Genomic DNA, 26,844 nt, shown 5'->3' with positions numbered 1-26,844 from the left:
TGTGTCCCCGACAGTGTGTCCCCGACAGTGTGTCCTCAGCAGTGTCCTCTAACAGTCTAATACTTTGCTGCCAGGTTTCCTCCCAAACACTCGCGCTCAGGCATATGTGCACTGCTCTGCTCCAGGTCTGGACTGCTTCCCGGACTCACCAGCTGTAACATAAAAACCTGGACTGTCCCTGTGGACTCCTGCAGTATAGGCAGATCTCATACTGTTGTATTGTTTTTGGCTCTTCTGAGTGTTCACAGGTTTTTGCCATTTCTTATTGTGATTCATAATAAATAAAAGGTGCCTGGGACATGAAGAGCTCGGCTTTACTTGCACGTACCTGCTGTAATAACTCAACATTTCCTGACACAGATTGTTAAACTGTTACATTGGCAGTGTGTTCCTGCGGAGGATTAGTTCACACTCATGATCTCACTGATGGTGTGTTTAGGGGAGGAAGGGCCGCGGCTCCATCTTCGTTTGGGCGTCAGGAAACGGCGGGCGCAGTCGAGACCACTGCTCCTGTGACGGATACACCAACTCCATCTACACCATCTCCATCTCCAGCACCGCCGAGAGCGGCCGCAAGCCCTGGTACCTGGAGGAGTGTTCCTCCACCCTCACCACCACCTACAGCAGCGGGGAGAACTACGACCGCAAGATCGTAAGATGTGCTTTTAGTGTTTTACATTACAACATTTAGTGTTGACATTACATCAGTGCAGTGTCCTGGATCCCAGAACAGATTCGGCTTGATAAACAAACATAAACAATCCTCACGCGACAAACCAGTGCCTCCTGAATGATTCGGTGTTAAACATGCACTAGAATATTCATAACTATTCTTAATACAAGTGGACATAGTTATGGAGAATGTTCTTCATTATTGACAACTGCATGATAACTGTCAAACTGTGCTGAAACCTGCACAAAAGGTTTATTAAAGAACAAACACTGTTGACGTTTAGCTTCTCACTTCATTTTTTTATTTATTTTTTATTAAATATAATCTAAAGCTTGTCTGATTCATCAGCTGGTTTCACTTCATAGAAACCGTCTGGCCTCTCAGAGTTAGAATTCATTCGCTCGACAGTAGGCGAGTACTTTTTTTATTTAACCAATCGCTACTATTTGGTCGTGATGTATGTAATGCGTCGCTAACGGGACAAACTGGTATATTAAACTTTTCCCAAATCCCATAGGAAGAAGGACAATAACATCTTTCCCCTCGATAAAATTCACCAAACATTCTCTTTGTTCCGGCTTTAAATCCTCGACCTCGGGAATCGTTGCCAACACAGAATCTCTGTCTCTTCGCTGATTGGCTGGTGCCCGAACTCGCACTTCCAGGGTTTTTGCGAACCCTCTAGTGTATTTTGATTCCTGACCTAGTCGCTGGAGAGAAATGAAAATGAGCAGAGGCACTAGGTGGCACCAGCCTGGCTAATCTAAAGCTACATGCCATACAAATTGTTTTTAAGATGGACTTTTTAAATCCTGTAAACGGAATGAACCAGTCTCTTCTGTACAAGGAAACACCTGTGTAGATCATCTCAGATTTACTAGTGTCACAGTAAAATCACCGGAGCAGCTTCACCTGACAGTCCTCTCTGATGTTTAGTTGCAGAGGTGGACGTCTTTGTTTTTAGAGCGTGGCCCTGGAGCCTCGTTTTCTCTCTCAGTTTTGCTAAATTCTCCATGGTGATACGACAAACTCCTCAGTCTGTCCGAGCCTCGTCCATCTAAATGTCTGATCGAACCTCTCCCCGTGGACTTAAACTGTTTCAGACGACCTGCGTTTGTGTCCATAATCCTCCTCACGCTCTCCTCCCTCCTCTCACTCTCTCACTCTCACTCCCTTCTCTTTCCCTCTTACTCTCTCTCTTTAACTCTCTCCATCCCCCACTCTCTCCTCTTTCCTCCTTCTCTACCTCCCCCCTTTCTCTCCCTCTCTCTTCCCCCCCTTCCTCTCCTTCCCTCCCCCTCTCTCGTCCTCCCTCTTTCTCTTGTTCCTCAGGGGAGTCAGACGGGAAGTGCTCCAAGCTCTTCTTGGCTCGGTGTCAGTCAATCTGTCTGAGGCACTTTGTCTACACGCTCAGACTCACCGCTCCGGCTGCACGTCTGCCCCGCCGCTCCTCGTCCTCTGTCACCATTCACTCCGCAATTAAGACCAAATAAATAACGCGTATCTTGCTTTCTATAGTCGTGAGATTTGATTTGGGGAATTTATGTTTTTAAAATCAGAGTGCAGATTCCAACACATCCAGGTGCCTTCATGTTTGGGAAGAAAAACAGAAATACAGTTTGCCAAAAGAATCTCTTTAGATTATTGAACATGTTTGAAGAGATCCAAACTTGAGGCCTGTTTACACGAGAACGCTCACGGGTAACAACTAGGGATGGGCATTCGATTCATTTTTCTTAATCGATCGTTGGAAAAATTAACGTTCGATTTTCGATTAATCATCAACGTTTTTATATTAAAATTATCATCGTTATTATTACTATCTGCACTACTAATCTGCAGAAATAAATTCAACTTTACGACATATTAAACCATAACCACTCTAGAGCCACATCAGCCCGTTTGAGATTAGAAAGTGTTTAAAGCAGCTTTGTGCAACTCTCACAGAAACAAAACTTAAAACGTCATGGCTAATTTGCATAAACTAAGTGAAGAAAAAAACAGCTCTTGTGCGCTGATGTGGTTCAAGTTCTGTCGGACTAAAGGACACGACTCGGTAGAATACGCTGACGCACAGCAACCTACATTCGGTTTGTCAATTAAAAAGGAACGTAATCGATGAAATTCTTAATGATCAATTATCGATTAATCGACTAATCATGCCCATTCCTAGTAATAACGACAAAATATTTTATGAGAAGTGCCTTTTTTTTAGACGGTGACGGTGTTTTTGGGGCTTAAAAACGCAAAAATCTGAAACCACCCTCCAGAGTGAAAAAGTTGAACACTCTCCACTAGGGCTGGGTGACAAGGAGCAAAAATATATATTGATATATTTTGTTATAGCTCGATATCTGTACAGGAAAAAATAACCCCCCAAAAACTACTGCAAAAACAAATATGCCAAATTCCACAAGGTCTTTTTTTTTGAAGTGCAAGAGGTGGGCAGTTCATGTAGGAACAAAGTGCTTCTGCCACATTTAAGATGACGAAAAATCCCATATTACATAAATAATAATTTAACTGTAAAATAAAAGCCGCACACAGAGAAAGCAAACGAGCAAAGCGGCGAAATCAGAACTGAATATAAGCAAACATAATATTGGTATATATATATACGATATGTGAGAATCCATATCAAGTTTAAAAAATATCTCGATATATTTAAAATATCGAGATATCGCCCACTCCTACACTTCGCCGTAGTGTTTCCATCCACACTGCCCAAGACGCAAAACTCTGGTTAGATCTGCTCACGTCGCGTACACGTTTATGTCACATACATACAGGACACAGAAACCTGGCGTGCAAACACACTCATTGAAACGCGGGATACAAACTGAAGACGCGATGCCACTTTTGCGTCTTCTGTTCAGACCGTCGTCATATAAACGTAGTCTGAAGCTTTAAGACGACTCGTGGAAATGTGATGTTTGTTATGAAGCTGAGTGTTCTCTTGTTTTGCAGATCACGACGGACCTGAGGCACAGATGCACAGACAGTCACACCGGGACGTCCGCCTCTGCTCCTATGGCCGCCGCAATCATCGCTCTTGCTCTGGAGGCAAAGTAAGATCTGACTCCACTTTTACTCTGCTCCACCTTATGACTTTTAATAATGTCTTATCATTTGTGTTTTTTATTTATTGCTGCAGCTGCTGTTATTTGACCTTAGCACTAGAGTCCAAATGGTTATCTAGAGTTAAATAGAGCTTTATTTTATATTTCTATTGTATTTTATATGTACGGTATTTTCCGGACTATAAGTCGCACCAGCCAATAAATGCGCAATGAAGAAGAAAAAAACATTTACAAGTCGCACCGGACTATAAGTCGCACTTTTTGGGGAAATGTATTTTATAAAATCAACATTTCATCTTGAAAGTCAAGTTATAGTAATAAAACAGAACAGAGAACAACAGGCTGAATAGGGGTTAATATGTTAACATAACATATTAAGTTATTCAGATAATTTTAGCATAAACAACATAAGTTTACCAAACTCACAATCTCACTCCAAATCACTAAATCCATTGAATTCTTCGTCCTCGGTGTCACTTCTGCACCATAGAACCATAGATCCATGAGGTAAACAGAGCGCCGCTTCCTCTTCTGTGTCGCTGTCGTCAGATTCAGCATCAGTTCCAGTTAGAATTATTTCAGCCTTTCTGAATCCCGACAGGATGGTTTCGATTGTCATTGAAGTTCAGGCTTTGTCGAATCATCCAGTGACTTCCAGGAAAGTTTCATGGTGCACTTGCCCGGTTGCCATGAAACTGTGTTCTCCATTCTCGCTTTTCCATCAGCCCCTCACAAGCTTCTCACTCACTCCAAACTTTCTTTCTGCTGCTCGATTACTGTTTTCGGCTGAATATTTCACTATTTGCTGCAGGACAGTGACTTTTTGTACAAGAGACATGCGCAGTAGAGTGTGAAACGACAATAGTACAGGAGTAATAGTACTGCTAGATACTGACACACAAGACTAGAACCTCTCGTGGCTTCAGTCTGAAAATTTTAATATATAAGTCGCACCTGAGTACAAGTCACAGGAAACACCTCAAACCATGAAAAAAAGTGCGACTTATAGTCCAAAAAATACAGTATATTACGCAGCACTTTACTGTCCATGTTTATGTAATGTGCTTTATAAATGCACTGGACTGGATTGCTGCAGGGCCTTGAGCGCTGAGCACCAAGACCTGGACCTAAGTGGACAGTATGTAGTCTACAGTCTACAGTCTACATCAGTGGCGCATGAAGATGGGCTCATGGGCCAAACACTGTCTTCCAGGGGAATGGATATATTTTTGCCCACAAAGGGTGCTGAAATTTGTAAGAAATATCTACGTGGAATGATTTTTTTTATTAAGTTCCGATCGGTTTTGACACACTTTGACATTAAACAATCAAACTGACTCGCTGCTGGTCGTAGGTTTAGTCGAACTGAAGCCTGAGCGTTCGTGAATCTCACTACAACAACAAACCATGCGTGTTCAGGACCGTCTGCTCGCACTGGGACATGTGTGGGCTGTGCTCAGGTCATGGGGTCAGCTGAGGTCAGCAGAGGTCAGACCACAGGAAACACGTCCAGCTTTAAGCTTTTTACTCTGTAGAAAAACACATGAACAATATGAGCAAATTTGCCGTGTTTGCAGAGATGCATTTAAAATGAAAAAATGATCAGATATGGATTTAGGGCAGAGGTCTCCACCTTTTTCTCCAGTGAGCTTCCTTTACGAACCAAAAATGCCAGAGAGCTACCAATGTTAGCAGTTGCAAAGAAATATAACAGTAAATCTAAGAGTAAATATAAGAGCCACGGTGAGTCAGATGGGGAACAGTTAGATGTTTATAAAGCATAAACCATTATCCATTTATCAGTGCAAGTTAGGCATCAAAATTATGTATTTACAATTAATTAATCAGTAATTGATCAAAATTGACTTATTATCCACAATACATAGAATTCAGAAATCCCTTGGTGAGCTGCTTGGTAGGACCCGACCGGTGTTTTGGTTTGCCGATATTATCAACCGATATGGGCTCCTGGAAACATATCGGCGATCGGCCTAAATCTTGTCGATATTTCACGTGGGCATGTTATACCTCATTATAAAGCTTAGACTCTCTACATTATGTTCATTTAATTCAATTTACTGACAGATAAATGTCCTAATATGTGGCTCCACATCAGTATTTATCTGTGGTGTTATTTGTCTGTGTGTGTGTCCTACTGTCCCTGAACACACCACAGAGTCACGTGCTCTTGTTTACACTCGCAGACACAGATCCAAACACTGAGATTAGATTCTTTTTACGAACAATCGGTTTGAGTCTGGATTAAAAGGACATTTATTAGTGCAGACTTGTGATGTGAGGAGGAGCCTGTGTGAGCGGTGAGTGTTGGAAATGTGTCGGTTTTGAAGCTGGTTTTTGTTCTTTCTCATTGTTTAGCTGCTGTAGCTCCCGCACATAAACAGACTGTTTTCTATTGGTCTATTGTAAAGTGACTATATTGGCCGTATATTTGTTACTGGACCTGCGTTGATATGCAAATGACCTGTGAATAGAGATGTGAATGATCGACATTTACACATGTAATTAATCACCGCGACGCGCAGCATTTACATCTAAAGGCTAATAGTGGTAGTTGACTTTCTTTACTCGCTAGAATGTGATGCAAAAATGCCATTAGGCCGACCTACTGTCTGTAAATACGACGTAAAAAGGCAGAATAACAATAAATGTTGCCTAAATAAACCCAATTTAAAATCCACTAGAGCCAAACCTAATTTTTTTTTAACAATTCAAAGTTTACAGTGAATTTTTAAATCACTAAATATATCGGTGATTATAACGGCTATCGGCAGCTTCAACTCCCATTTTATCAGTATCATATCGGCCGCAATAAAATCCATATCAGTTGGGCTCTACTACTTGGAAGGGGGTGGAGAGATACAGGTTGGAGATCCCTGATTTAGGGAGAATAGAGTGCTGTGTTGTGGTTTATAGTAAATAATGTAAGCGTTTTGTAACTGTGAGTTCACGTTTATAGCTAAAAGGTGAGTGGGTTCATGCCCTCTAGTTCCTCTGGTTCCTCGGTTCAGCGTCTGCCTCCTGTAATGTCAGCAGCATGAAAGCGGCCGCTCGGTTAAACTGTACTTTTAGTCCGAGTGAGTGTCTCAGAGGACAGAGGTTTGTGAGTCGTGGCGCAGGCTTCAGAGCTGCTCCTTCTCTCAGGTCAGTGTGTTTAACCTGATAATCCACTCCAAATCCTTCACACCAGAATGTTCAGTGTCACCGGGCAGAGGCTGCGCATAAGCCTGTTTCCTCCTCTGGATTATCACACTGCTCGTGGTCAGCATGTTACCGCGCTGCACACTAACAGCACGGCTCTGGTGTTGTGAAAAGTTATGTAAAGTCGTGAAAAGAGCTTAATAATTTATGCACAAAGTAAGTGAGGAATAAGCTTGGACCCACTGCAAGATGTTAAAAATGAGCTTGTTCTGTTTTTCCATGTTTTAATTTAATTACATTTTCTTGTTTCCATGTTTGATTTTCTTTTTTTCCGAGGATGAACTATAGAAGTTGTAGGCGAAAAGCCGAGGGAGGCATTTCAGGGAGGTTTAGAGTTTTGTTTTGAACCTCAGACACTTCAATCATTCGTTAAGAACTCGAGGAAATATCTCTCCAAACAATTCCAATAATCACAACCACATTACTGGGATTAATCCGAAGTAGTCAGAGCTCCTCCACACGAGATGCCAGCGTCTCGAGTCTTTAATTAGGTCCGTTTGGGGCTGTTTGCAGTCCTACTGTACGTGCACAGCTGGGTGGGTGGTGGAGCCTGGAGCATCTGGTGGGCAGATGAGAGAGAAGGGAGTCCCAGGAAACACTCTGACCCACTTCCTGTTTGAGAGCGGCTCCTCAGATCAAAGGGACGCGGACATCCCATAATGCCTCTGACATCCCATAATGCCTTTCACGTGAGCGCTCACACCGGGGGCACTTTACGCTGTTACCGCTGAATCGGCTCTTTCAAACCTCTTCCATAACCTCCCTTTGTGACCACGGGCTTTTCATTTTATGTGGAGCTGTAGATTATTATGTGGCTCTGAACAGACTCGATGCCTCTGAGCCACCAGATCTGGCTCCGGAGCGGGAGTCTGCATGTTCTCCTCGCGTTTCAGTGGTTAAATCAAGGTCCAGTTTAAATACAAAGATAACTATATTTAAGAAACGGGAATAGGACGAGCGCTCCAGACACTAGATCTTGCAAGAGAATTTTTTCCGTGTGTTTACATTTGGTGTGAACAAAAAGGAGGTTAAGTACTGGTGAGTTACGGCTCTTCAGAGGCTGTAGTTCAATTGCAATGACAACAAAAATATATTTTTTTAATTAATTAAACTGTGTGGCCAAAATTGTCAACAGGATTACGCAATTTACTTCAGTCCAGTCCATCTTTAGTTGTATAGCACATTTTATAAACAATACTGTTTCCAAAGTGCTTCACAAACCAATCTAAAACGTTTTAGTTAAAAAAATAAGAATAAAAAAAAAGTAGAATTATGTTTCAACCAAGAGGAAACTAATAGAATCAATAAATAAAATTATAATAATAAAATCAATGAACAAAAATAATAAAACCAATACATAAAAGTAGTACCAAAAATAAAAGAGATAAAAACAATAAATAAATTAAATCATTATATAAATATATAAAATATAAAATAATATAAAATATAAAATAAAATATAAAATATATATATAATAGATCGTATTGTTTAATGTAATGATGCAGTATCGATATCGTGGGCTGCTGTATCGATATATCATAGTATAGTATAGTATAGATAGAGCATTTTTTGGTATGTTTTACTAAATTATTTTGTTACAGCTACAGTTTTGTTGCTTGTTTAGAGGAAGGAAACTCATTTGTGCAACACATTTGACATTTTCACGATTTTGCTGATTAAAATGTTTGTGTTTCATATGAACTTTGCACAAGAAGTGGTTTAACAAAGACTTTTAGTGTCACAGCCATGATTGAATCATATCAAATCAAAAGTGCACTGTATCAAACATATGTATTGTATCGAGGTATGTATCGTATCGGCAACTTCTTAATGATACCCAGCAGGGTTGGGCTTTAATACGGTATTACGTTGTACCGTATTAACAGTATCAGTTTCATTACCGTCATAAAAAAAAAATCTGCAGCACATAAAGACCTAATATAATATTATAATTTACTGATATATAAATTGGTTGTATTTTCAATTTAATGCGATCATGATTTAAATCTAATAGTGTCTATAATGTTTCTTGGGGAGATGACGTTCGATTAGTTTCATTCCACTGTCACGTGACGCTCATAAGGGAGACCAAAACAAAACGACAAGTCCGAACTGTAAGAGAGTTGGTCCCCCCCAAAAATACTAGTACTTCTGCAATTTGGCAGCATTTTGGCTTCAGGCGCACATTTCTTTGTTTTACAGAAATGAAACTTAAAACCGCATGGCTAATTTGCATGAACTGTAAGACACAGTGTAACTGTAAAAACAGCTCACTTCTTGTGCTGCTGATGCGGTTCAACTTTTGTCGGACTAAAGCACACGACTCAGTGGAATATATGTTTTTTTTCTGCGACAGAGGATGTTGTGGCTGACGGTGAGTCCGTTCTGTGCGTGTGTCGTGTTGGAGACAGTTCGTGTTTTAACTTTACAGAAATTATGGACCTGGCTCCACTGCATGTGCGTATTTCACCCTACGAAATACGTGACCCAACCCTAATACCAGCCCTACTGACGATGGGACAAGTCCATGCAATTAAATTTTATTTATTCAACGCCTTTATAAACAAAGTTATAACATTTTCTACTCATGTAAACAAAAATAAAATATGATATAATGAAAATGATAACAATAAAATCCAATATTGAATCCAAACTATTCAGTCATCTAACGTAGGTATTCTGCCGCAAAACTTCTGCCTCGGGAGCTCAAATCGACGAGTAGGCCTTTTCGACAGGATACTTTATCATCGAGATCGACCAAAGATCTTACGAATCTGGAATTTCCTGGATGGGCGCGGATCAGTGCAACCCTACTGACAAGAACATTTATTACCACTAACACAGGGTCTGTTGTACCGCATGACCTGTGTCCATCTTTGAGCTGTGGTGTTTTTTTTGTTCTGACTTTGGCTCTGGTAGAAAAGCAGTTTATGAAACGCATTATCGCTGTAGTCAGTTTTATCTCTGTAACATAAACGTGATGAAGTGTGTTTCCTGCAGCCCTCTTCTGACCTGGAGAGACGTGCAGCACATCATCGTAAAGACGTCCAGAGCGGGACACTTGAGCGCCCCCGACTGGAAGACCAACGCCGCAGGATACAACGGTACAAACAGACACACATGTCACACAAAACTCACAAAACCACTCGGTACAGACGCCCATGCTGACACAAAATAATATCTTTTGGCTTAATCTCAGTCACAATATTTAGACAATTGATACTTTGCAGATGTCCTCAACATTCTCTGGGGGCGTGACGTTAATTACAGGCACTTCTCTGTCTGATCTGAAGACCTTTTGGACTATAATCGGATCTTTATGGTCAGATTGTGTTAAAATAAAGACCTGACTTTCAGACTGCAGCCTGAAGTGACCCAAATCTGATTTTTTTCGTTCTATGTGACCCGTATCTGATCTTTTAGGCTACGTTTTTATGATGACAGTTTGAACAGAAGACGCGAAAGTTGGCGTCGCGTCTTCGCTTTTTGTTCTGTGCTTAGACGAGTGTTTTCGAGAAGAAATCTGCGTGCATACGGTGACGCAAAAGTGTGTGGAATTCGATTTGGTATGTATGCCAGGCGGCTCAGTGGTGACGTATGTGACGTAAACGTGTACGAACGTATTAAACTTTTCCACTCTGGAGGGTGGTTTCAGATTTGTGCGTTTTTAAGCCACAAAAACGCCGTCACCGTCTAAACGAAAGGCACTTCTAATAAAATTTTTTTGTCGTTTTTACCCGCAGGCGTTCTTGTGTAAACAGGCTCTAAGGCTACGTTCAGTCTGCAGCCTGAAGTGACCCAAATCCGATTTTTTGGCCTCTATGTGACCTGTATCTGATCTTTTAATGACAGTCTGAACGACACAGATCCAATTTTTCCAAATACGACCCAGGTCACTTGGATATGTGCTCCTGAAACCGATACATATCTGATCTTTTGACATGCGACTTCAGTGTGAACAGTCAAAGTGCATTCATCCACCTACACGTTATCAACAAGACACAAACGTCACTATTCTGCGCTGAAGTAGGTGAAAACTGTTAATGAACTCCGTGTGACTGAAGTGAAGCACATCACCACTCACCACTCTTGGCTCCGTCTCCACATCCACACGTTCCTTTCAACAGACTGAACCTCAAAACACCACGACCAAAAACCTCATCCTTCTCCTTCTCAATCTCCTCCTTAAAACAAGTAAGTTGTTCATGTTCTGGCTCCGGTACGAGAGGAACTTTAAAATCTCCAGGTGCTCAATGCTCACGTCCATGTTTGGACAACTTCCGTAAACACAGAGACGCTCGCTGCGGTTGACGTCGTCGTGTCTCCAGTGCACATGTGGGACACTTTCGGGCCGTTTACTGTTCACACTGGAGTCACATACAAGTCACATTTAACTGGAAATGTGAACGACCTCGCAAAAACATCGGATTTCACAAAAAAATCGGAATTGAGCGTTAAGCCCTGCAGTCTGAACGTAGCCTTAATGAATGACACAGATCCGATTTTTTTCAAATGTGACTCAGACCACTTGGATATGTGCTCCTAAAACCGATAAATATCTGATTTTTGGCTTCAACTTCAGTCTGAACGGACAGGTCACATTCATCCCACCTACACGTCAGGCTCAGAGTCTAATCACTGGAGGGAAAGCGAGGTTAGCGAGTTTATTAATATTTGGGAGGATCACTGTGTTCAGGACAAATTGGAGGAGTCTTATCGGAACCGGGCGGGTTTTGAAATGACTGCCAAAGAAATGCAGACGGTCCTGGCTCCAGTGTCAGTGAAAATAAAGAGCCTGCGAGACAAATACAAGGAGGCTAAACGAACGAAGAGGCCATGGACGTGTAACCTGTCCATTTTGCCAAGAACTGGACCGTATTTTGGGAGACAAGCTCAGCGTTTAGGCGACTTCCCTAAACACTGAGCACGTTTGCTGTGTGTGGTGTCGTTGTGTCTTCTGATGCGCATGTGGGACACTTTTGGGGTGTTTAAAGTTCACACTGGAGATCACATACAAGTTGCATTTAATGTGAACGACCTCGCAAAAAAATAAGATTTCACCAAAAAATTTATATTAATTGAACATTAAGCCCTGCAGTCTGAACGTCGCCTTAAGTTGGAACCTACAACAGTTTTTACATTTCAGTTCGTCACACGCAATTTTTTTGTTGAATTTTGAGTTTTTGTCTTGCTTTTTAGACAATCTTAAAACATTTGTGGTAGTTATTGCTACTGTGTGCATTGTGTCACCATGGGAACTGCTTACCATTCCACTATAGAGACACATGTAGGACCCCCCCAGCGAGATGTCACTGCAAAGTATCAGTGTTGATGCATCAGGAAAGTGCTAAAAGTGCTAAAATGTGACTGTAAATGTCTACTCAGTGCGGTGTCAGGGGCAAGGGGCATTTGACTGCACGAGCTTTTATAGTTCATGGAAGATTTCTTGGTTATTCTAACACATTTTTACACATTTTTGCACATATGTATTTCCTTTAGTGAAACATGTGACCTTGTTTCTCACTACATGTCATGCTTAAATACAGGATCTTCCTCTAACTGTACTCAAAACCGACTCTTGTGACTCTTGTGAGCTTAGTTATAATGTTGTTACCTCCTCAAAAACACACACGGAGTTGTTTTGTTTCACGTTTGTTTGAGTAACTCTTTATTATGAGTCTGTCTGCATCTCCAAAGCTCAAGATGCTCTGTTCCACTGTGTGATGTCATGTCGTTTTTTCAGTAGAGATTGGAAATTCCAGGGTTCAAATCATCCATATGATTCTAGTGAAGATGTGTGGAGTTTAAAAACACAGTGGAGCACCTCCCGTATTACCACATGACATCATAAGGTGAAGGTGGGAGTGTTTTCAGTTTGAAGGAAGAGCTTGGCGTAAATCTGCAGGGTTTGTGCGTTAAACATGGGAATGAAACAAAACACAACTCCGGGTCTGTTTGTGATGAGGAAACAACATTATAACAGAGATCAGAAAATGACCCGATGTGGTTCTTTAACGGGAAGAAAGAAACGGACTTGGAGTCGCAGAGAGCAGAGAGTCCAGACTGGGTTTGGTCAGACATGGACCTGAGCAGCTGCTGTGTGTCAGAGTGTTTCATAACGTGTGCGGCTGCTGCTGCTGCTGCTGCTGCAAACCTGCGAGTGAGGGTCAGCCAGTCTCCTCCAAACACAGACACGGAGGAGAGGGAGGGAGAGAAGGAGGGAGAGAAGGACGAGGAGAGAGAAACAGGGGAGAGAAAGGGACGAGGAGAGAGGGGATTGAAGAGCGGCGGGAGGGAGAGGGGAGAGGGACAGGGAGGAGGACGGAGAGAGAGGAGGGACAGAGAGAGAGGGGAGAGAGGAGAGAGGGAGAGAGAGAGAGGGACGGGAGGGGGACAGAGAGAGAGAGAGAAGGAGAGGATGAGGGAAAGAGAGAGAGATGGAGAGAGAGGGACAGAGAGAGAGATGGAAGGAGAGGGGGTGAGGGAAAGAGAGACGGACGGGAGAGACAGGGGAGAGAGAAAGAAAGAGAGAGTGAGTAAGTAAGTCAGTCTTTAGGGAAAGAGAGGGACAGGAGGGGCGGGGGGGACAGAGAGAGAGAGAGACAAAAGGAGAGAGATGAGGGAAAGAGAGAGGAAAGAGAGATGAGCTATAGAAGGAGAGGGGTGAGGGAAAGAGAGAGAGAGAGGAGGAGAGAGAGAGAGAGAGACGGTCGAGGGGGGAGAGACAGAAGGACGGAAAAGGGATGGGATAGAGAGAGCGAGGGGGATGGGAGAGAAGAGGACAGGAGAGAGACAGAGAGGGACGCAGGAGAGACAGGGATGAGAGGAGAGAGAGGAACAGGGAGAAGAGAGAGAGAGAGAGGGATGGGGGAGACAGATGGAGAGACCACATCTGCCCTGGCACTGTAAAAGTATCTGCCAACAGCCTCTCCATCCGCCTCTTAACCCTCACTCACCACACAGACTCTTTGCCCAACGGCACAACTGTACACAGCTGGAATTGAACAGATTAGTGGATGAATCCTCCTCTGAGCCTCTGCCACCCCCTGCTGTGTTTCATATTGTCCGTAATCTTGAAATGTTGAGATGTTTTGCTGTTGTGTGCTGCAGTGAGTCACCTGTACGGCTTCGGCCTGATGGACGCGGAGGCCATGGTGAAGGAGGCGGAGCGGTGGAAGCAGGTCCCGGCGCAGCACGTGTGTGTGGAGAGCGCGGACAGACAGATGAAGTATGCACCTTTCTCTTTCAGTCTCTCTGAACAGTGTCAGCAGTGTTGGGAAGGTGACTTTTAAAATGCTTTCCCCTACAGATTACAGATTACAGATTACATACACCAAAATGTAGTTTGTAACATAATCCATTAAATTACTTAAAATCTTAATCTGAATACTTTGGATTACTTGATATTGTCTTGCTTTTAAAACTACATGAACGTAGCGACCACATCCTGAAAATTCCTGTTTGTTCTCTTCAAATTGTTCTCTTCAAAGTCTCCATGAATAAGAAACTGTTTTGTGTAGAGAAGCAAAGACGAGGATCTTAACATAAAATGTTTTGTCTGCGTAAAGACAATAACAAGCTCAGTCTTTCATTAACCATATTAAAAATATTATTGATAGAGAAATGATTTTTATATGAGATCATCTTAGATTATGTCCACCTACTGTTAGGTGTCATATTATTTAGTCCTGGTGTTAGTTCTGGTGTTAGTCCTGGTTTAGTCCTGGTTTAGTCCTGGTGTTAGTTCTGGTGTTAGTTCTGGTTTAGAGGCGCACAGGAGGAATCGCGAGAAAATTCGGTCGACATGCGGCGCACGGGAGGACGGCGGTGTCCGCGCAGTACAGAAAGAGTTTATGTAGTTCTCTCTGTCTTTTTTTAAGCTGTTGCTGCACCATAACTCTTAATTTAAGCAAAGAGACTTGAAATTTGATAAATTGTGAGGCTCCACAGTATAATTGTGAGAAATTTGACGATATGATATCACGATATTTCAGATATTGTTACATCCCTAGTATCCTGGATTCTCATATCCGGGACACAGCCTTATTCGGGATAATGAAACCGGGATAGTGCGTTTACATGCACCACGACGAAACCAGGATACTCTAAAAACCATAATAAGCGGGATACTGATGTGCATGTAAACGCTTTCAGTGTGAAGAGTATTGTGTTACGCCTGTGTGCTCGTCTAATCATGACTATTGTGCAAAATGACAGGCTGTGTTTCCATTATGTCAGAAAATGATCCTAAATATTATTCTTCTAACCTGTCATATACACTTTAAAACTACTAAAGGGACTAGATAATGTTCAGGCCTGTCTCACTGTAAAGCCTGTTCCTTTGGTGAAATGTGCCTCTGTGTTTGTGAGAGCAGTTGTGCAAGCTGCACCGTGACACAGGCCAAGCATTAGTTCTGGCACAGTGCTTCTCACAGCCGCAGCTTGTTGTTGTGGTGCAGCTGGAGCGGTGTGCAGGGCCCTGGCTCTGGTGCAGCTGGAGCAGTGTGCAGGACCCTGGCTCCGCTCCGCTCTGCTCTGCTCTCCGGCCTCATCAGTCTGTGCAGCTCCATGTGACCGATGTCTGGAGGATGTGCTGCACGGCTTACAGCTCACAACTAACTACAACTACAACTACAACACCTACACTACACACCGACTACACGACTACAACTACAACACCGACTACAACTACAACACCACTACCACACACACCAACTACAACTACAACACCGACTACACAACTACGACAACAACACCGACTACGACTACAACACCGACTACGACTACAACACCGACTACTACGACTACAACTACACACCGACTACAACTACAACACCGACTACAACTACAACACCGACTACACTACACCGACTACAACAACACCGACTACAACTACAACACCGACTACAACTACTACAACTACACACCGACTACGACTACAACACGACTACAACTACAACACGACTACAACTACAACACGACTACAACTACAACACCGACTACAACTACAACACCGACTACAACTACGACTACAACACAACACCGACTACACTAACACCGACTACAACTACAACACGACTACACGACTACAACTACAAACACCGACTACAACTACAACACCGACTACAACTACAACACCGACTACAACTACAACACCGACTACAACTAACAAACACCGACTACAAACTACAACACCGACTACAACTACAACACCGAACTACACAACTACCGACACAACTACAACTACAACACCGACTACAACACCGACTACAACACCGACTACAACTACAACACCACCGACTACACACTACACACTACAACACCGACTACAACACCGACTACACTACAACACCGACAACTACAACTACAACACCGACACTACAACTACAACTACACCGACTACACCGACTACAACTACACACGACTACACGACTACAACACCGACTACAACTACAACACACGACTACAACTACAACACCGACTACAACTACAACACGACTACAACACCGACTACAACACACTACAACACCGAACACTACAACACCGACTACAACTACAACACCGACTACAACTACAACACCGACTACACCGACTACAACACCGACTACAACTACAACTACAACACGACTACAACTACAACACTGACTACAACTACAACACCGACTACAACTACGCTACAACACCGACTACAACTCACAACACCGACTACAACACCGACTACAACACCGACTACAACTACAACACCGACTACAACTACAACACCGACTACAACTACAACGACTACAACTACAACTACAACTACAACACCGACTACAACTACACAACACCGACTACAACTACAACTACAACTACAACTACAACACCGACTACAACTTACAACACCGACGACTACAACTACAACACCGACTACAACTACAACTACAACTACAACACGCGACTACAACTACAACACCGACTACACAACTACAACACACGACTACAACACGACTACACTACAACTACAACACCGACTACAACCACAACACCGACTACAACACCGACTACAACACCGACTACAACTACAACACCGACTACAACACTGACTACAACTACAACACTGACTACAACTACAACACTGACTACAACTACAACACCGACTACAACTACACAACACTGACTACAACTACAACACCGACTACAACTACAACAACACCGACTACAACTACAACACCGACTACAACTACAACACCGACTACAACTACAACTACAACAACTACAACACCGACTACACCGACTACAACACCGACTACACCGACTACAACACCGACTACAACTACAACTACAACACTGACTACAACTACAACACCGACTACAACTACAACACCGACTACAACTACAACACCGACTACAACTACAACACCGACTACAACTACAACTACAACACACTGACTACAACTACAACACCGACTACAACTACAACACCGACTACAACACGACTACAACTACAACACCGACTACAACTACAACACCGACTACAACTACAACAACACGACTACAACACCGACTACAACTACAACACCGACTACAACTACAACACCGACTACAACTACAACTACACCACGACTACAACTACAACACGACTACAAACTACAACACCGACTACAACTACAACACTGACTACAACTACAACAACACGACTACAACTACAACACCGACTACAACTACTACAACACCGACTACAACTACAACACCGACTACAACTACAACACCAACTACAACACCGACTACAACTACAACACCGACTACAACTACAACACCGACTACAACTACAACTACAACACCGACTACAACTACAACACCGACTACAACTACAACACCGACTACAACTACAACACCGACTACAACTACAACACCGACTACGACTACAACACCGACTACAACTACAACAACACGACTACAACTACAACACCGACTACAACACACACGACTACAACTACAACACGACTACAACACCGACTACAACACCGACTACAACACCGACTACCGACTACAACAACAACACCGACTACAACTACAACACCGACTACACAACACAACACCGACTACAACTACAAACACCGACTACAAACCGACTACAACTACAACACACCGACTACAACTACAACACCGACTACAACTCACAACTACAACTACAACACCGACTACAACTACAACACCGACTACAACTACAACACCGACTACAACTACACGACTACAACTACAACACCGACTACAACTACAACACCGACTACAACTACAACACCGACTACAACTACAACACGACTACAACTACAACTACAACACCGACTACAACTACAACACCGACACAACTACAACACCGACTACAACTACAACACGACTACAACACCGACTACACACCGACTACAACACCGACTACAACTACACACACTACGACTACAACACGACTACAACACCGACTACACACCAACACGACTACAACACCGACGACTACAACAACACCGACTACAACACCGACTACAACTACAACACCGACTACAACACCGACTACCGACTACAAACCGACTACAACTACAACAACTACAACTACAACACCGACTACAACTACAACACCGACTACAACTACAACACCGACTACAACTACAACACCGCAACTACAACTACAACTACAACACCGACTACAACACCGACTACAACTACAACACCGACTACAACTACAACACCGACTACAACTACAACACCGACTACAACTACAACTACAACACCGACTACAACTACAACACCGACTACAACTACAACACCGACTACAAACACCGACTACAACACCGACTACAACACCGACTACAACTACAACACCGACTACAACTACAACACCGACTACAACTACAACACCGACTACAACACCGACTACAACACCGACTACAACTACAACACCGACTACAACTACAACACCGACTACACTACAACACGACTACACAACTACAAACCGACTACAACACACACGACTACAACAAACTACAACACCAACTACAACTACAACACCGACTACAACTACAACACCGACTACAACTACAACACCGACTACAACTACAACACCGACTACAACTACAACACGACTTACAACACCGACTCACGACTACAACACCGACTACAACTACAACACCACAACTAACAGACTACAACACCGACTACAGACTACAACTACAACGACTACAACAACATCAACTGTACAAATAGTTGTTAAACTACAAGTAGTAGTTGTAAGTAGTGTAGTAGTGTAGTTGTAGTAGTAGTAGTAGTAGTTGTCGTTGTAGTTGTAGTAGTTGTAGTTGTGTAGTTGTAGTAGTTGTAGTAGTAGTAGTTAGTATTGTTGTTAGTAGTAGTTGTTGTAGTAGTAGTAGTAGTAGTAGTAGTAGTTGTAGTAGTTGTTGTAGTTGTAGTAGTAGTTGTTGTTGTAGTAGTTGTGTAGTAGTTGTTGTAGTTGTAGTTAGTAGTTTGTTGTAGTTAGTTGTAGTAGTGTAGCAGTAGTAGTTGTAGTTGTAGTAGCAGTAGTAGTTGTTGTAGTTGTAGTTAATGAATAAACAAATAAACTAAAACTAAACTAAAAAGAAAACCTATTTTTCATGTGTCTGTTATATAGATATAACCTACACAGTAAAAACTGGAGGGTTAAAATTTCAGGGTTAAAATTGTTTAGTTGAGTTGGTTTTAACACAAAAAGTGTTATTTTAACAATTTTAAAGTTAAATGGGGGTTCGAGTTGGGGTTATTTGTCAAAGTTGATATGGTTGAAGTGAATTCAACTTCCCCTAGTGTTAACTCAACTTCCCCTAGTGTTAACTCAACTTCCCCTAGTGTTAATTAAACTTCCCTCAGTGTTAATTTAGCACTTCTCACCCACCACTTCAAACTCCCATGAGAGAAGACCAGTTTGAACCAGTTTTGTACAGAATTTCATCAAGTGTAAAAAATAAAACTCCTCTGTGTGTTGTTCAGCTAAATCAGGATAACGCTACAAAGTGTTATCTGTTTACTCTCAAAACATTAATATAACTCTTGATTTCAGGGTTAAACAGGAACTTTGGTCTAGTGTTATTTAATTAACTTTTCCAAAAAGTTAAATTAACTCTAGAACAGATTGGAATTATACAAACCTGAGAAAATGTTAAAATTGATTCTGTGAAAGTCAATTTTAACACTCCACTTTCTTGCTGTGTATGACGCTCGTGGATCGTTATAAGTTTCATATAATTTTGCGTTATAATTTGCTCATCTAAAATTTAATAAACAACACCAGTCCATTGACTTCCATTTTCAGAAAACTGCAGTGCCCAATAGGAGCAGATTTTGCTGTAAAAGTCATCACATCAAAAAGTTGTGTAGCTTTTGGCTCCTCTTATGGCCACTAAGTCTCACGATACAATATCTTCTCGTGTGAACCTCACGGTATGATATTTATTCTGATATCATGAAAAGGCTCACGATATGGTGGGGAGGCTCACGATTAGGGATGTAACAATATCCAAATCTCTCGGTATATATTATTATTTCACGATACACATCTCATGGTACAATATTTATGGAGTTCCTCATACAAAATGTTCGCTGCAAATTCGGGATGATTTATTAGTCAGTCAAATGTTTCCTTTTTGGTTCTTCCTGTGGATCAATCCTGCCCATCACCTTCACCTTTCACTATTTTTCAATTCCGTTGGGAAGAGAAACAGTTTGATCGGAGATTTGCAGTCACTCACATCTGATTCACGTTTGCAGTTATGGAATTCGCAAACGTCCGAAGTCCATTTCTCGAGCCTGTTAGGTTCCAACAACCACACAATTACGATGTCCGAATCCCAAAACTAAAATATGACAATATCAGATCCAGAAACAAAAGCGATACGGTTCAAAACACTTGAAAAGATCGGCTTTGACAATAGACGCATCCCACTGTGAAATCAAACATGACGATTGGATGCTCACGTTTTCGGAGGACACTTCCCAGTATGCATTACGTGACAACCTTAAGTCTGAAATTCGTGATGCATGTATTGTAGTCGTATGTAGCGTTGTGTTTTTTGCGTGTGCGTGTTGTGTGGTCGCTGTTGTCGCTTTAATGTGCGTTAATGATAAATGCTTCCTAAAGTGGTGGAGCTGGTCCATGTGGAGTCGGATCCTCTGGCCGGCTTCAGTCTGTGTAATGTCTGTGTGTGTGTGTGTGTGTGTGTAATGTCTCTGTGTGTGTAATGTCTGTGTAATGTCTGCAGTGAGTTGGAGCAGAGACAGCGGTGACGTGTGCTCTGGGCCTGCTCCTGATCAGCTGCTCCACCGCCGCATACTCCTCGTGTTTTAGGCCTTTTCCCTGAGCCCCACTCCCCCCCCTCCCCACCCAGTGTTCACACGCACACGGACCCGCTCACATACTGTGTGATCGGTCCGCTGAATAGTACTGATACTCTGCAGTGACATCGCGCTGGTGGTGTTTACGTACATCTCTGTGGTGGATTGTTTAGCTGTTACCATGGCAAACGCTGTCAAAAAAGTTTCCATTTTTGGTCCAAAGAAGAAAAAAAAAAGGATTGCAAAATGGATTTCAACAGTTTTTTCTTCTGGAGCCTGTGATCAATATGAGTGAAAATTGAACTGAAAAAAATAGCTGTAAAAAATTGCTGTGTTTTTTTAACAACACAAATCAGCTCACGTGTCGTCGTTTCAGCTAAAGTTCTTCAGTTCTTTCTGGTCAGTTTGTGTTAAAACTCACTGTTGGACAAGTTACTTCAAGACTGTAATATGTTGTTTGTTTATGACTTGTTGCTGTTATTTCAGAGTAATTTGTTACATTTCAAAATTAGTGTATTTAAAATATAAAACATTACACGACTATTGCAGCACTTGAAGAGACTCAACAAAATAACTGTCGCTCATCGTCAAATAACAATCAGCGAGCGAAGATGCTGAACTTTTGCGTCGTATATGGACTGAATCGAGGACTGAACCAGGACTAAATCAGGTCTAAACCAGGTCAAAACTAGGACTAAACCAGGTCAAAACTAGGACTGAACCCAGGACTGAACCCAGGACTGAACCCAGGACTGAACCAGGACTGAACCCAGGACTGAACCCAGGACTAACCTTGGACTAGGACTTGGAGTCTAGGGCCGCCCCTAAGAGACCAAAGCGCGATCGGACATCAGCTGCTTTGTTTAGCCCCGTGGAGCGTGGAGCTTTGCGCCGGTTCTTTTGCCCGTGGTCACCTGAAGGTCTAGGTGCACCTCCTGGTTTACGTGGGTGCACCTCTGGGCCCATCCCGACATTCGGAACCGCAGCGATGGTGTTTCACCGCTGCTGACATTGTGGTGAATTTAGCGAAAAACCCACCACTTCAATCCAGAAAATGTGACTATACTGACTCACATTAGTGCCGAGTGCAGAACAGTTTTCCTTCATTATGAACTCATTTCACAGTTTTTGTATTTTCAACCACCAAATAAACAGGGATGTCCCAGTTTTTTATTCTGAAAATCTGGTCACCCTAAACGAAATATCGTGATATCGTATTGTCAAAAGTCTCACCATAATATTGTGGGCTGTCACAATATATAGAATCACAAGTTTCTTTGCTTAAATGCAGGTTTTATAGTAGCAACAGCTTTAAACATCGGGAACTACATATCCCATGATTCTTTTCAGCACAGACAACATGAAGAAATATGTTTTTTACTTGATTTCTTGGGACTATGATGGAAATAATTCACATCAAAACCTTGTCAGGATATTTTAAAAGCAAAAAAGTGTCCCATCTACAAAATATCGCAATAAATATCGTACCGCGAAATGCATATCGTGATAATATCGTACCGAGAGATTTGGATATCATTACATTCCTAATAATAAGTTTGTTGTTTTTTTTTGCTTGTTCTTTGGCTCATGGGGGCAGTGACTGAAAATGTAAATGAACTCAAACCATATGAACTAATCTAAAACTCCTGGTTTTGTCGTAGAAACATCCGTCCGGAGCATGTGGTGCGCTCCGTGTACAAGGCCACAGGCTGCCCCGACAGCCCCAACAACCAGGTGATCTACCTGGAGCACGTGGTGGTCCGCATCACCATCCTGCACCCGCGCAGAGGAGACCTGTCAATCAACCTCACGTCACCCTCGGGCACCAAGTCGCAGCTGCTGGCCAACAGGTGACGCACGCACACACACACACACACACACACACACACACACTATAGACACTGTTATTTATCTGTGTACATGTGTTTTACTGTACTTCCTGCTCAATATTCAGTGTGTTTCTTGAGCCTGAACTGTGTGTTTGTGTGTGTGTGTGTGTGTTTGTGTGTGCGCAGGCTGTTCGACCACTCCACCGAGGGCTTTAAGAACTGGGAGTTCATGACAACACATTGCTGGGGCGAGAAGGCGGCAGGTGACTGGGTCCTGGAGATCTACGACTCTCCTTTCCAGCTCCGCAGCCAGAAAGTCCCTGGTACGACCCTGTGTCTGTGTGTGACTGTGTCTGTGTGACTGTGTCTGTGTGTGACTCTGTGTCTGTGTGTGTGACTGTGTCTGTGTGTGACTGTGTCTGTGTGTGTCTGTGTGTGTGACTGTGTCTGTGTGTGACTGTGTGTGTGACTGTGTCTGTGTGTGACTGTGTCTGTGTGTGTGACTGTGTGTCTGTGTGTGTGACTGTGTGTGTGACTGTGTCTGTGTGTGTGACTGTGTCTGTGTGTGTGACTGTGTCTGTGTGTGTGACTGTGTGTGTGTGTGACTGTGTCTGTGTGTGTGATGTGACTGTGTCTGTGTGTGTGACTGTGTGTGTGTGTGACTGTGTCTGTGTGTGACTGTGTCTGTGTGTCTGTGTGTGACTGTGTGACTGTGTGTGTGTGACTGTGTGTGACTGTGTCTGTGTGTGACTGTGTCTGTGTGTGTGACTGTGTGTGACTGTGTCTGTGTGTGACTGTGTGTGACTGTGTGTGTGTGACTGTGTCTGTGTGTGTGACTGTGTGTGACTGTGTGACTGTGTGTGTGACTGTGTGTGTGTCTGTGTGTGTGACTGTCTGTGTGTGACTGTGTGTGTGTGTGACTGTGTGACTGTGTGTGTGTGTGACTGTGTCTGTGTGTCTGTGTGTGACTGTGTCTGTGTGTGTGACTGTGTGTCTGTGTGTGTGACTGTGTGTGTGACTGTGTCTGTGTGTGACTGTGTCTGTGTGTGTCTGTCTGTGTGTGTGACTGTGTCTGTGTGTGTGACTGTGTCTGTGTGTGTGACTGTGTCTGTGTGTGTGTGTGTCTGTGTGTGACTGTGTGTGTGTGACTGTGTCTGTGTGTGACTGTGTGTCTGTGTGACTGTGTGTGTGTGACTGTGTGTCTGTGTGTGTGTGTGACTGTGTCTGTGTGTCTGTGTGTGTGTGACTGTGTGTCTGTGTGTGTGTGTCTGTGTCTGTGTGTGTGACTGTGTGTGTCTGTGACTGTGTCGTGTGTGTCTGTGTGTGTGTGTGTGTGACTGTGTCTGTGTGTGTGACTGTGTCTGTGTGTGACTGTGTCTGTGTGTGACTGTGTCTGTGTGTGTGACTGTGTCTGTGTCTGTGACTGTGTGTGTGACTGTGTGTCTGTGTGTCTGTGTCTGTGTGAAGAGCTCCTGTGTGTGAGGAGCTCCTGTCACCTGTTGCTCTGAGTCTCGTGTGCTCAGCTTTGTCATAAACATGAACACAAAAGTCCAGACTCGGTATCTGTGTGTTTCAGGTAAACTTAAAGAGTGGTCTCTGGTTCTGTACGGCACGTCTGTGCACCCGTACACCCGCAGTGACAAACCGCGCTCCGTGGAACAGCCCACAGAGGAGGAGTTCACCGAGGAGTACAACGGTAACAGCTCAGTTTAACCAGTGATTCTGATCAAAACTACAGTCTGACTTCAAACCAGTGAGAGATTCTACAGACGCAAATCTGTGGATCATTCGTTCATTCGTTTTTTCAATATAAAACCAAAAATAAGAAAACAAACAAACAACTGTTTTTTTCATTATTTGTCTCCAAAACCAAAATGAAAAAAAGGATAATGATTCATTTTTTCATTTTTCGATTTTGTGTTTAAATGAAAAATGGAAAAAAAAACAGATAACGGCTGTTTCCTGTTGACATGAATTAAACTGTGATGCTGGACTGAACCAGGACAGAAACAGGACCAAACCAGGTCTCAGTCCTAGTCTCAGTCCCGGTCTCAGTCCCAGTCCTGGTCTGGTCCCGGTCTCAATTCTAAACCACGACTAAACCAGGACTGAACCAGGAATGTTGGGACTGGCCCGGATGTGTGCCCGCGTAGACTGTCGGGTGATCAGAAAACCGGGACTGAAACCGGGATCTGAGACCGGGATCTGAGATCTGGTTTAGTCCTGGTTCAATTCTTGTTTAGACCTGTTGAGTTCTGGTTTAGTCCTGGTTTAGTCCATATGCGGCGCTAAAGTCCGGCATCTCAGTTTAAGTCACGTAAACAGGAAACAGGAAACCGTTGTTATCTGTTTTTTTTCCATTTTTCATTTAAACACAAAATTGAAAAATGAAAAAAAATGAATCGTTCGTTTTTTCATTTTATTATTTTTGGTTTTATTTTGAAAAACAAATGAACGAATGATACACTGACTCACTCAAACATATGTGAGAAAATTCCTTTGACAGACACTGGGCTGTTGATGCTCGACACACCAACACTTTTCTGTGGAGCTTCGAGCTTTGTGCATTTGGGTGATCCGGACCAAAATCCCGGTCTTGGACATGACCTCTTGACCTCTGAGCTCACCTGTAGGGCAGGTGAACACCTGCAGCGTCCTGTGTGGTCCTGACTCTGTGTTTGTGCCCAGGCCCCTGTGACCCCGAGTGTAACGAGAGCGGCTGTGAGGGCCCCGGACCCCACCACTGCATCAACTGTCTGCACTACTTCCTCAAGTTCAAGAACAACACCAGGTGAGACCCGCTGACCTCTGACCTCTGACCTCTCACACAGGACGTGTCTTTGTGTTTCTCTCTGACACTGTCGGACGAGTGACTTTAAAACTGTCATGTGTGTAAAAGTAATTTGTAACATTAAAATATTACTGTGTTTAAAATTTAAAACTTTACACGACTATTACAGCACTTTAATTTACTCTCAACAAAATAACTGTGAAGATGCAGAACTTTTGCGCCGTATATGGACTGAAACCAGGACTCCAAACCAGGACTAAACCAGGACTAAACCAGGTCTAAACCAGGACTCTAAACCAGGACTAAACTGAACCAGGACTAAACCAGGACTAAACCAGGACTGAACCAGGACTAAACCAGGACTAAACCAGGACTAAACCAGGACTGAACCAGGACTTAAACCAGGACTGAACCAGGACTAAACCAGGACTAAACCAGGACTGAACCAGGTCTAAACCAGGTCTAAACCAGGACTAAACAGGACTAAACCAGGACTAAACCAGGACTAAACCAGGACTAAACCAGGACTGAACCAGGACTACTAAACCAGGACTGAACCAGACTGAACAGGACTGAACCAGGTCTGAACCAGGTCTAAACCAGGCTAAACCAGGACTAAACCAGGATTAAACTAGGACTAAACCAGGACTCTAAACCAGGAACCAGGACTAAACCAGGACTAAACCAGGACTAAACCAGGACTAAACCAGGACTAAACCAGGACTAAACCAGGACTAAACCAGGAACCAGGACTAAACCAGGACTGAACCAGAGCACAGACAGGGGCACAGACAGGGGCACAGACAGGGCACAGACAGGGGCAGGGCACAGACAGGGCACAGACAGCACAGGGCACAGACAGGGGACAGACAGGAGCACAGACAGGGCACAGACAGGGGCACAGACAGGGCACAGACA

The 26,844-nt window shown here is 43.1% G+C and overlaps 1 protein-coding gene across 2 annotated transcripts in view; it reads left to right on the top strand.

Annotated features, from left to right (window-relative positions):
• The window catches only part of pcsk5b (proprotein convertase subtilisin/kexin type 5b), an 84,797-nt gene that overhangs the window by 40,734 nt on the left and 17,219 nt on the right, over window positions 1-26,844 (top strand). For both annotated transcript variants that reach the window (XM_055161353.1, XM_020926952.2), the window contains exons 8-15: window positions 440-652; window positions 3,641-3,741; window positions 9,973-10,076; window positions 14,083-14,200; window positions 22,968-23,156; window positions 23,322-23,458; window positions 24,712-24,831; window positions 25,824-25,926. In XM_055161353.1, coding sequence (XP_055017328.1) covers window positions 440-652; window positions 3,641-3,741; window positions 9,973-10,076; window positions 14,083-14,200; window positions 22,968-23,156; window positions 23,322-23,458; window positions 24,712-24,831; window positions 25,824-25,926 — 1,085 coding nt within the window. The remainder of the gene's footprint in view (window positions 1-439; window positions 653-3,640; window positions 3,742-9,972; window positions 10,077-14,082; window positions 14,201-22,967; window positions 23,157-23,321; window positions 23,459-24,711; window positions 24,832-25,823; window positions 25,927-26,844) is intronic.

Source organism: Boleophthalmus pectinirostris, unplaced genomic scaffold (assembly GCF_026225935.1).
Source record: "Boleophthalmus pectinirostris isolate CB_2022bp ecotype Guang Dong unplaced genomic scaffold, ASM2622593v1 HiC_scaffold_4, whole genome shotgun sequence".
In the NCBI taxonomy this organism is placed as follows: domain Eukaryota; kingdom Metazoa; phylum Chordata; class Actinopteri; order Gobiiformes; family Gobiidae; genus Boleophthalmus; species Boleophthalmus pectinirostris.
Note: the sequence above shows the minus strand (reverse complement) of the source record. Positions and strands in the feature narration are given on the sequence as shown.